Raw genomic sequence first — 12,250 nt, forward strand, 5'->3', positions numbered from 1 at the left:
CTGCCCTCCCATGGCCGGCTCACCCTCCCCTGTGCTCTGGAAGCTGCCCCACAGCGAAAGGTGCCCTTAGGCTTCCTGGGGGCCCTTTGGGGTTTGAAGCAAGTTGTGACACGTCAGTGGATGGAGACGTCCATATAGGGAGTCACAAGAGGCATTTCATGATAAAAGGGAAATTAAAAACCTCAATAAGTAATGCAGACCTTTAGCAAAAGCCACAGAATTTCAATAAATCGTTTCATTTCTACACAGTCCAGAATGGGCGTCCTACGTCCTAAGACAAAGCAGCCTCCTCACGTGTTGCACTCATGCCCTGAAAGCATCTATACGCCCCAGATATCTCTCAGCGGAAGGACCTGTGACTCTCATGTGGCTGGGCGAGCCTGATGCAGGAGTGCTCTCGTGTGCGGGGAAGGCGGCTTGCACTCGGCACCTAGTAGCAGAGAACTGTGACCCCCATGGCTCCAAGCAGCGCCACCTCCCCACCCAACCAGCAGCAGGTCCGTGGGAGCCCCCGTGGGAGCCCTGGGAGGGCAAGCAGGACCATAGTAGCTGCCAGCCACGGTCAGGGCACATGCATGACAATCACCCAAACAGGTGATGCCCTGTGGCCAGGGAGATGCACCCCCTGATGCTTGGTGCCTGGCCACAAGGCCAGGGTCTTCTCAGGTGCACTTCTCTGCCCTCCAGTCTCCTCTTCCATGACTGGGGGCACCTCAGGCCCCAGGCCATGCTGACTCCCTGGCCTCCCCCCTGCCAATGCTCCTGTCTTCCCAACACCCCTGTGTGGAGGCCCAATCCCACCCAGGTGAGCCACTTCCACGGCCTGAGACACATCACCTCTCACGTCTCTGCTGCTGCTCCAGCTCCAAGCCCAGGGCACCCTCTCCGAGGTGCCCCTCCCCATCCCGCCCACCTCATCCTCCCCCTGCACGTGCCTTGTCCCAGGCCCGGACCTCCCCCAGGGCAGCACCCAGACCATCAGGCAGTACATCCCCCTCAGTTCATGTCAGGGGCTGTGCCTCCTCTGTCACCTTGGCACATGGGGGAGGGCTCACCACGCCAGGAAAACCCAGGAAACAATGAACACACAGATGCTGCTCTGCCCATGGGACGTTGTGTTGATTGGATCAAGGACAATCCATTCTCCCCATTCCACCCCATTGGTGGAGGCCACCGGATGTCCCCAGCCTTTTCCTCTCCTCACTTGCACAGCGGGAAGCAGGTGCAGCACCCCTACTGCTTGCCCCCTGCCCCCCACAAGGATTCACCTGGCATCAAGGATTGTTCGAGTGAAGTAACGGAGATACTTGAATATGGCCATCGAGTCCTGCAATTTCAGGATCTCCTCTTCCTTGTATTTGAAAAGTGCCAGGGCAAACCTGAAAATGACCTGTGAGAGCATGGGGACATCTGTAAGCTCAGAGCTGCCTGGGCAGTGGCTTCCCGAGCCCCAGGCCCTCCCGTGGCAGCACACCAAGGGGTCACTCCAGCCAATGGTGACCTTTACGTGTCTCTGGTGAGCAGACCCACCTTCGGTCCCTCGTAGAGGAAAGAGTCCCATATCTTAAAGAGGATGTCACTGACAACACTGTCCACAAACACCACCAGAAACCAGTTGAACGTGATGAGGGTGTAATCCACGTTGTACTGGTCCAGGTGTGCGTGCAGTCGGGGCAGCTTCTCGCTCATGAGGTCTCTAAACACCCGCTGGTCCACCTGGAAGGAAACAGAGGGAAGCGTTGGGTCTGCTGGGGCGCAGAGCATGCCACCTGAGCCCTGGGCACTGCTGTCCCACATGCCCACTATCACCAGGGCTCCTTGGCCTGAAACTGACTCCCATACTTGAAACGCTCGAGAAATAGGCTGCTACGTGAGTTCAGGGCTAAGAGGGCAGAAACCAAGTCCTGGACCCAAGAGGAGGTGCAATACCAGCAGGTGCTTCCCCTAGATGCCACCCAGGTGTGGGGGCGGCACGGGGGCAAGGGCCCCAGGGTCAGGGGCTCAGATGGGCCTGGGTACCTCTCTTATCCACGGGGTGCCCAGGGCACCTGTCACCGGCTCTCACAGGCTGTGCTGGGGTTCCACGAGCCACATGCAAACCACCTGCCTCCACCTCATGTGGACACAAAGCCCTGCTGAGCATAGGCTCCTAGCGAGCTCGCCTCCACCCAGAGGAGCAAAAAACCGTGTGGGGGAACCAGACGCCCAGGCTGCTGAGACAGCTGTGGTCAGGGGCCTGGTGAGGAGGCATGGGTTGCACTCTCAGAACCACGGATGGATCCCAGACAAGGACACCGGGGAGGCAGAAGCCAGGGATCCACTTGGGCCCGACCTCGGACTGGGACCTGCCCCTGCCCCATCTGTGCACACAACAGAGGGACAGAAGCTTCACTAATCACACAGTCGCACATGAGGACGCTTTGATGCTTCACCTCTACTCTGTTCACCTCTGTTCAACCAAAACAAAAGGACAGCTAGAGCCAACCTAACACGACTCCATGTGTCTCCACCACCAGCAACAAGATGCCAGTCGGGCTCTGAGCAGGAATGATGTGGCTGGACATGCACTTCAGCCCCACCGTGGCCCAGGGGGTCCAGCCCAGCCGGTGCCAAGAGGCTAGGATCCCAGGATCGCTGTGGCCCTGGAGACCCAGACAGGACACTCCAGGAGCGGCCAGGGGTGGGGAGTGGATACGGAGCCGCTGAGGACAGCAAGCCACGCATGCGGGGCACCATAGGGGAGGACGGGAAGCATGTGACCCTTGTTAGCCCCCATGAGCCCCAAGGCCATGTGGGAACCACACACTGCCAGCCAGCGAGCAAAGGTCAGCAGAACCCCCGGGCAGCAGCTGGAGGCCGCGGGAAAGAGTGAAGTCACACTGGCTCCACGGGCTCTGCCCTAGGGACACCGGCACACACTCAACTGCACATGAGCCAGGTCAGGATGAAAAGTGCGCTGATTCTCGGGGTCATCGAAATGCTAAAGTAACTACAAACGATCTACATAAACATGTAAAATAACATTTTTTAAAAGTAAGCTCCACACCCAGCATGGAGCCAACACGGCACTCGAACTCATGACCTGAGAGGAGATGGATTCGGACGCTGACAGAGCTGCCCAGGAGCCCCTAAAATGACACTTTAAAAGTTTTTGTTTTTTTTTTTGTTTGTTTGTTTGTTTTTAGGAAAACCTGAAACTTTAAAAAAAGCCCACTGTTCCTCCTTTTTGGAAGTTTTCCTTATTTACAGGTATGGAAGCCTTATCAAAAATGTATTTGACTTTTTAACAAAAATGCCTGATTAGATTCAAGTCGGTATCACTGGTTGAAATTGTAAAATTTAAAAGGTAAAATAAAAAACTAGAAAGTTTTTTATAAAATGATTCTAGAGCAGCCCAGGTGGCTCAGTGGTTTAGTGCCACCTTCAGCCCAGGGCGTGATCCTGGAGATCTGGGATCGAGTCCCACATCAGGCTCCCTGCATGAAGCCTGCTTCTCCCTCTGCCTGTGTCTCTGCCCCCCCACCCTCCCACCCCCATCTCTCAAAATAAATAAATAAAATCTTTTAAAAAAATGATTCTAAAGAATTGTAAAGTCCTCTCAGTGCATAAAAGAAACAAAATACAAAAATCACCTTGGAGACATACATTTTAACCAATTTGTTTTCTGACTAGAACAGGAGACAAAGTTTCAATGACCTAAACTGGTTGAAACGAATCATCATGAACACTCTTCACAGACTTAACAGACAAGCACACAATCCACTGTTGAAGTGTCCCACCACCCCACCCTGAGCACGTAACAAGGCATCGGGGAGAAAAAAAGAGCAAAAAGGAAATACATCAAAATGCCAGCTGTGGTCCTGAGCTGCCTGGATAAGACATGACTTCCAGTTTCTTCTGAACATCTCCCGTGTTCTCCTGTATGAGCACCCTTCTACAGTCAGGGAGAAACAGTCTCCTTAGAGTTTACAACTATGTTCATGCAACAACATGATGCAAATTTTATCTTAAACCCACATACTTAAAATAGCTTTCCCTTTCTGCCTATAAGGATAATTTTACTGAGTTTTTACAATCCAAGCATTAGAATAAGCTCATAATGTGTCATCTGAATTCGACCACGAGCACTCCATCAAAGGGGAGTATGATGCTCATCTGCCAGATGTGGAAACTGAGGCAGGGGCTGTGCAGTGAGGTGGCCCAGCTCCATGGCTCACAGGCTGGAGGGCCTGGCTCCATGACAGATGAAGGCTTCTTTCTTATTCTGAAACACGGCTATCAGTGATTTTGAGTCTCTAAAGCTATTAGCTCCCCGGTATCTGTGACACACAGAACTTTATTTACTGACCTCTTCCCTCCCACCAGACAGTTGACTGCTGCCTCTTCTCGCTGCTGTGCATTTCCTAGTTTACAGAATATTTCTGGCAAAAATAGCCTCTAAGTGGGGCACCTGGGGGGCTCAGTCTCTGAGCACCTGGCTTCAGCTCAGGTCATGATCTCGGGGGTTCTGGGATCGAGCCCCACATGGGGCTCCCTGCTCAGCAGGATCCGGCTTCTCCTTCTGCACCTCACCCACGCTCATGCATTTGTTCTCTCTCAAATACATAACATCTTTAAAAAAAAAAAAAAAAAAGCCTCTAGGTAACTTAGCAAAGTAACATGACCAAAGGGAGAACAGCTGACCTCTCCTAGAACCAGTCAGCACCCAAGACCTCCCGTGATCATCCCGTGGCATTCCAGGAGGCAGTGGGCGAGGCCCAGACCCCAGCCCAGGCCCTCAGTGGTGGCACTCAGGCGAGCTGCTCAGTGTCTCTGACCCAGTTTTCTCCTGAGAACAATGGGGATAATGATGCCTCCATTGGGATGGTCTTGTGCAGCTGCTGGCACGGGCTGGGCTGGCACACACTCATGCCAGCTCCCTGCCCTGGCCAGAGAGCCCACGCACGCTCAGCCACTCGCTGCACTGGGTGCCAGCAATACTACATGGAAGTCGGGACTGCCAACCAGCTGCAGGACAAGCACACAGACGGGATCCCATCAGACAGCTGCCATCCCCGAGGCCCGTGCCAGAGCAGCAGGAACAGCAGCGGGCCTCAGGTCGACTTGGGAAGGCAGGACGCAGCATAGGGGACACGGAGGGAACAGTGGCCTGGGGAGAGGCATCACGGCTTCACACCGAGGACGAGGCGAGACTGATGAGCAAGTTCTGTCACAGGGCACCCGATGCTTCCAGCAGGGGACCCGGCGGTGGGGGACAAGGTGGACCCCATGACTGACACAGATGGGGGACACAGGCAATGCAGTGATGCAGGAAGGGATGGTGCCCTGATGGGGGTCGGGGGTCAGCGGCAGAACGAGAGCCACCAGGCAGGCGGCAATGACCAGAAACCTAACCATGGGGACGCCGAGGGAGAGGAATGAGGAGAGTCCAGGCTGGCAGACGGGGTCGGGGGACAGGCGGTAAGGTTGTGATGAGGACTCCTTTGATGGCAGAGATGCAGATGTGTAGCAGAACACATCCAGGGCCCAGCCAGGTAAATAGAACCCATCTTGAATGTTTACTATGGAGGGACATGGTCACACGGGTGACAGGAACTGGGAAGCCATGCGGCTCATGGTGCAGTGGTCTAGAGGCAAGGTCAGGAAGCCACCCCCAAGCAGGAGCAATGGGGGGGAGAGAACTGCCTTCGATTCCCTCCTGACACACGTGGTCTCCTGTCAGGGCCTCTGCTGGCCACCGTAGGGCCTTGAGCAAGGAGCCCTGGCCTAGGCCTGAGGGGCTGCTGCAGAGCCAGGACTGCCCATGTGGGGACGCCCCTGGGCTCTCCTGGCAGAGTCTCATCACCCTGGCTTTAGGCTCCAGCCATGGTGGGCATGACTGCACCCTCACATCTGCAAGGAGGTGACTGCCGCCCCCATGCCAGCCCCGAGTCCAGCATGGCCTCCGGCTGCTCCTAGCCAGGGGGTGACTGTGGGTCCTGATACAGCCCGCTCCCATAGGCGCATGTCCCTCAGGGGCTGGAGGGCGCCCCGCTGGCCGGACCAAACATTCCTCAGCACCGCACCATTGCCGAGATCGATCTCAGCCAAGGCTCCTTCCTGTCTCTGGTCTGGGGGTTCCCCTGGCCTCCCCAACCCCTGCTCTTTCACAGGTGCCTCCCCTTAGAAATCTCCTGCCTTACCTCAGCTTCTTGGAGAACCTGAGCCAACACACCAGGCTCCCAGGCATCCCTGGACTGCAGCTTAGCTGCCCAGGCAGGCAGGCAGGCAGGCTGTGTCCAGGGAACAGCTGAGCTGGGGGGTGAGGGGGGTGGATGGGGACAGCTGAGCCCAGGGGGGAGGGGAAGGGCAGCTGAGCCCAGGAGGGGGGTATAGTGTGGACAGCTGAGCTTGGCGGGGAGTGGGGGGACAGCTGAGCCCGGTGAGGGGAACAGTATGGACAGCTGAACAGCCACCATGAACAGCAGGGCTGCAGGGCTGGTCCACTTCTTGGCCATGTAATGTCAGCAGTTCCTCCCACTCATGCTCAGCTGGGCCCAGGGTGTGCGGCCCTGCCTCAGGGGTCAGTGGCTGAAGCCATGCACAGGACCCCCTCCAGCCTGAACTCCCCCCAATGCCAACTGAAGTGTGGTGTTTGCAGACGTACCTGGGACCCCAGCAGTGTCTTTGTGTAATAGTCTCGAGGCATGAACACTTCCACAATGGTAACAAGACACCAGAAAGCATCTTCTTGCTCCAGATACAGCAGGGCCACAGCCACCAACCTGCAAGCAAGTGGGCAGCAAGGTGAGTGCTGGCGCCCTGTATCCTGTGACCCAGGCCGTGAAGTGCACACTGTTCAAGGCCACAACTATCTCCAGTCCCCCAATAAACGACAATGAGTAAGCATCCCCAGGCAAACGAGGCATTTTGTCTTTGTCATCTCTACATCCGACGGGGGGCTTACACTCGCAACCCCAACATCAAGAGTCGCACACGCCACCAACTGAGCCCACTTGGCGCCCCAAGGGAGGCATTTTCCCAAATTTGAGAAACAAAGTTATGATTCCCCTAATCTTTTCATTTTTTCATTAAAAGGTGATGAAATTCTTTCCCAATGATCCACCAGCTTCATTAAAGAAAAAAGCCTTAGCTAATGCTGCTAATCCTTTCATATACAAAACATCCAGCGATGAGTGTAAGAGATAAATAATAAAGGGGGTTTATAAACGACCGCTCTCGTGGGCTCTGCACCCACAGTGGGCACAAGGGGAAAGGAGGCATGGCTTCTACTGCCAGGGTGTTCCTAAGAGAGACCCGGGGCCGGCCAGGACACCGTCACCAATCAGGGAGTAACCCATGCAGGGATTCCTAGGCTTGGCTCCCATGGGCATTAGACAGGGTCTGGACATGGCGAGAGAAGCGCCCCTCTCTTGGCATCTGGAATCTGAGAGCCTCGTCTCTGACGTGAAGCTTCTCTGCCTCATGGAAAACCCTTAAGCCAACTCTCAGAGGCTGTTTTGGTTTCTTGCTTCCTTACATAGAATTATAATGGACTCATCACAAACTAAAAGGTTAAAAGGAGGGATGCGGGGTGGGTGTGAAGGGGATGCCTCCTGCCGGCCTGACTGGGCTGACCACAGGAGGATGGCCACAGCAAGGATGGACAGAAGGCAAACCCACAGCACCCATGGTGCCGGGACACGGGGCCAGCCATCCAGAGCCACCAAAGCCCTGCAGGACATAGCTCTGAATCATCTGATGTTCAAGACAACAGGCCTGGATCACTCAGAAAAGGCTAATGCTTGTCTACCAAAGTTCTGGGTTCTTAGGACGCACATATAAAATATTTGGAAGACATCCAATAAAACGGTTAAAATGAAGAGGCCCTAAAGGTGATGGGTGCAGATGGAAAGCTTCCATTTTCTGGGGAAAAATGAATCCTGTGACCACGCCAGATCAACGGGGTGCTAGCATACCCCCACATAAGCATGCGCAAGTCCCCGCTGGGTCCTTTGGGCTTCAGAAGTTTTCAGCTTCTGGAAATTCTCAGAGTAAGCATACCACGTGAATCACGGATTTAAACAAAACAAGACTGCTTCCTCATGCAGCATCAGCATCCTATTTACAGGCTTGTTTTGTTTTTTGTTCTAAATGGGGGCTGTGGAGGAGTGGCTGAAATCCCTTTCACTTCCAGGGCTCAGGGGCTACCCCATCCTCACCACCACAGAGGTAGTGTGACCTCCTGGAAACCTTTGGTTTGGAAATCCCACTTGAAAACCTTTCTTCATGTAACACTGTGATGTGAGATGCCAACAGACAGCCATTCCTGGAGGTCTGTACCCATGAAGGAGGATTTAAGAGGCCTGTGAGCAACCAGAATAAACCTAAGCATTCAGAACTCAGCACACGCACTTGGGTTCCGGGAAAATCCCTAGGAATGCACACAGAGCTTCTCCCTTCTTCCTGAGTCTGAAGTCTAAGCAGCCTGGCTGCCCCCTCCCTGCACGCAGAGAACGTGAGTGTAGTGCCCATGTGAGCAGGAGGCATGTCAGCCAGACCAGGACGGGCACAAGACACAAAGCAGCCGAGCACAGCTCCACATAGCACAGACCTCCATGTGTTCTGTGGCCTTGTCTCACCCCAGCCTGGCTCCAAATAAGGAGTCTGGGTCATCACAAGAGGCGAGAGGCTTTCCAGTGTCCTCTGTCCACAGATGCGTGGATGTGCAGACACCCGCAGGAAGACACTGCTCCAAAAGGCCCTATTTCGACCCGCTGAAGAGCCATGTGGGGCATTCCTGATCCCTGAAGACCTTGCATAAACAGGAGTGGCCGCCAGTGTCCACTTCGTGCGTTACACACAAAAATTATAAGAAATTATAATTATAATGAAATCAAACTTTTGGTCAAAACCTGACAAGAGCAAAAGGGACTCAGAACAAGAAAACCTAGTTGATCCAGATAATGGGAGTTTGGTGGTGGTGTTTTATGGAAGGTTTTATTGGGCTCAAAGTGACAACCCCAAGATCAAGAGTCGAGGCCCCACCTAAGCCTGCCAGGCAGCACCAGTTCCTGGTGCTCCCTGAATGTATGTTTCTCTGAATTACTCCAGAACTGGGGATGGTGCATGAGAAACTGAGTGGATGGCTGGCTTCCCCTGGGCAGCCAGGACAGGGGACAGAGACAAACAGGAGGTGCCGGGCCGAGCACCCACCTGTTCAGACCCTGACAATAGCCAATATCTGGGTTCCTCCAGGAGAAGGCTAGCAGGACGTTGCGTAGCTTCTGTATGCCTTCTGAGGTGGGGCAAGAGTAATGCTTGTTGGTGGGCAGGGTCCGTAGCAGGTCCAGCTCGATCTGCTTGGAGGCCGGGTTCTGTTTCTCCAGTGCCTTCTGCAGCAGTGTCTGGAAGTACCCGGGCTCTGTGTTGTCCTTGAACTTGCGGGTATGCAGGTCCACGCACCACTTCCACACCGTGGAGCGGTGCTCATGCGGGATGCCTGCACGGATCAGGCTCTTCAGTTCCGGGGAGCATGCCATCTCACGGTTCATTGTGCTCGCAAAGTAGTTCTCCCACTTGACGCCGGTGGACACCTCCTGGGTCTCTGTGAGGTGCAGGGTCTTCAGGTCTAGTGCGCGAACCTTGGCCACCAGCTTCTCCTCCTCATCATCCTCTGGGACAGTTCTAAACCCATAGATGTCATACTCGCTGTTCAGAAAAACAGAAAAGAAAATTAAATGACAGGATTTTGATAAAAACTCCCAGAAAACAGAAAAGGGCCTCAGCCCATGGGGAAGTGGCCCCTAATTTGGGCCCTGGGAAGGCTGTCAGGTCTGAGTAAGTGGCCATCTCCATGGGAAGAAATGAAGCTAGATCTCTTCTTGACACCTGGAAAAACATTGATTCTAGATGGTTTAAGGTCCTACATGTTACAGAAGAAAACAAAGGACATACAGCAAACACAAGGCTGGCAGACGGGCCACATGAATGTGCATTTACAGTAACATGCGTCCATCCATGTAACTATCATGTTTGAAAAAAATCGTGGAAAAAAGCTGGAAAGGAGAGAGAGAGCATATTGGCATAAATATAAGGGATAAAGACAACGTGGCTGCAGAAGGCAGGACAGGGACCCCAAGGACATTCAGCACCCCCGCCTCAACCCTGTATCCAGGCCACATCACGTGGCAAAGGTGCACAGTACCGAGGGCAGAGAGGTCACTCTGGGCCATACAGGGGCCAGTGCATGCACAGGAGCCTTCACGATGAAGGAAAACAGGATGGGTGCAGACCATGGAGGAAGAAGAAGGGGCCAGAGCCCAGGGATGCCCATGGCCCCCAAGTGGGTAAGGCCATACCCAACAGCCAGTGTGGAAATAGAGCCCTTACTCTACAACCCCAGCAACACTCGCAAGAGCAAGGACACTCTGGAACCTCCAGGAGGAACAGCCTGTGACACCTCAATGGTCCAGTGAGACCTGTCCAACAGCTGGCCCACAGCAGCAGAGGACTGTACACAGGGAGAGCTGTCATTTCACTACTGCGGCGGTGAGGACCTGCAGGGTTGGCCACTGGAAACCAGTACAGGGGCCTCTTGCACCCCGGATGCCAGGCACGCAAACCTGTGCAAATGCTGTGGGAACAGGACCCAGCAGAGCTGGAGATGCCTTCCCCACAGGTCAGGGATTCGCTTCTAGTCTACGCTCTAGAGCAGCTCACACACACATACGGAAACACGATGCCCATCTCACTTGTCACACAGGGACATGGCAGGACCCTGTGTGTCCACCTGGAGGAAGAGCAGTAAACACAGCGAGAGAAGAGTGCCACCTCAGCCCCCACGCTGATGGTGCAGGACGCGCCTGGGAGCTACATGGATGCTGAGGGGACATTCAGGAAGCCCCACGGAGACAAGAACACCGTGGGGCTCCAGGGTGATAAAGTGTCATCAGTGAGAAACCAGAAATACATATGGAAGTTCTAGATATTCCAGGAAAGGGGGCGCCTAGGGCTCTGTCAGGAAGTGTCTGCCTTGGGCTCAGGTCAAAACCAATAAATGAAATTTTAAAAAAATAAAATACTCCTGAAAAAAAAACAGAAGGTGCACCTGGGGGTGGTCACGTGACTACTACGTTGTGGGTTAGACATTTTCCTTAATAATGAGCTAAAAACAAATCAATACACAAAGCTATTATTCTGCTTACCTGTGAAGTTTGAAAATGTACAACATAAACAGTAAGAGCCCAACAGCTCACAAGGGAGGAAAATCTGTACCTCAGAGCAGCCTGTCAGTCCCGCAGCCCCAGTAGAGAACACAGCATAGAGCTGGTTGGACAGGCCGGGGGCTGTGTGAACGCAGGCAAGTTGTGCCCCTTCCTAACCTCAGCCTCCCCATCTGCAGAGGGACCATGAAAACCTACCCTCACCAACGGTTAAACATGTGCTTGCAGGGAAAGCCCTGGTGCAGCTCCTGGCTTCCCCTGGACTGAATCCATCTGCTGGCTCCTCCTCCCTCCAGCCTCTAACAATCTCACTTTTCAGAAAATCGCCCATGCAGGATCCTAATGGGACATCCCTCATGGGCTTCCAGACTCCACAGCTCTCTGACAGATGTGTGACACTGTGTGTCCATGGCACGGGACAGACCCTCGGTGGGTGTCAGGCCCTGGCCCCAGGCTAGCTACACGCTCTCCTCATGCAGGGAGGCCCCTCTGCTCTCCAACCACGTGTGGGAGCAGCTGCATCTCAGGATGGGCTCCCCGTCCTGGGGGAACTGGCTCCCAGAAGGACTGGAGCTATGGTAGAACCACTGACCCGGACACGTTTTGGAGAGAGGCCTTGGACTCAATGACCTGGCCTGCGCCCAGCTCTACTGCGTGCTCATTACGGCAAGCACATCGGGATTATCTGTCCTGTTGACATCCGGTGCTGCCACGAGTGTGCAATGGAACAGACTTGCATCAAGTCTTCTGAACTACAACCGCTGTTGAAATGGGACATTGGAAACAGGTCCCACCGCCCGCAACGATCACCAGTGCCTTTACCTGACGAGATGTGGCTTCACAAATGCTTGCTCCGGCTGCTCCGAGCCCTCGACCTGCAGAGCATCCTCCAGCAGCTGGGCTATGACGTCGCGAGAAGGCCCCTGTTCTTCTGAGCAAACTGGTGTCTTCATCTCCTGGAGCAGGATCAAGTACTTGCTTTCTATCTGGCAGAGCTTTGCTTCCAGGCTGGAATACTGCAGACAACAGGGAGATTACCTCCACTG

General features: G+C 54.3%; 1 protein-coding gene across 3 annotated transcripts in view; it reads right to left on the minus strand.

Annotated features, from left to right (window-relative positions):
- TBC1D2B (TBC1 domain family member 2B) overlaps positions 1-12,250 on the minus strand; it is a 62,234-nt gene that overhangs the window by 3,877 nt on the left and 46,107 nt on the right. For all 3 annotated transcript variants that reach the window (XM_041751119.1, XM_041751116.1, XM_041751118.1), the window contains exons 8-12: positions 12,027-12,220; positions 9,196-9,690; positions 6,647-6,764; positions 1,531-1,716; positions 1,269-1,390 (exon numbers count right to left, since the gene is read on the minus strand). In XM_041751119.1, coding sequence (XP_041607053.1) covers positions 1,269-1,390; positions 1,531-1,716; positions 6,647-6,764; positions 9,196-9,690; positions 12,027-12,220 — 1,115 coding nt within the window. The remainder of the gene's footprint in view (positions 1-1,268; positions 1,391-1,530; positions 1,717-6,646; positions 6,765-9,195; positions 9,691-12,026; positions 12,221-12,250) is intronic.

The sequence above is a fragment of the Vulpes lagopus genome, chromosome 4 (genome assembly GCF_018345385.1).
Source record: "Vulpes lagopus strain Blue_001 chromosome 4, ASM1834538v1, whole genome shotgun sequence".
In the NCBI taxonomy this organism is placed as follows: Eukaryota; Metazoa; Chordata; class Mammalia; order Carnivora; family Canidae; genus Vulpes; species Vulpes lagopus.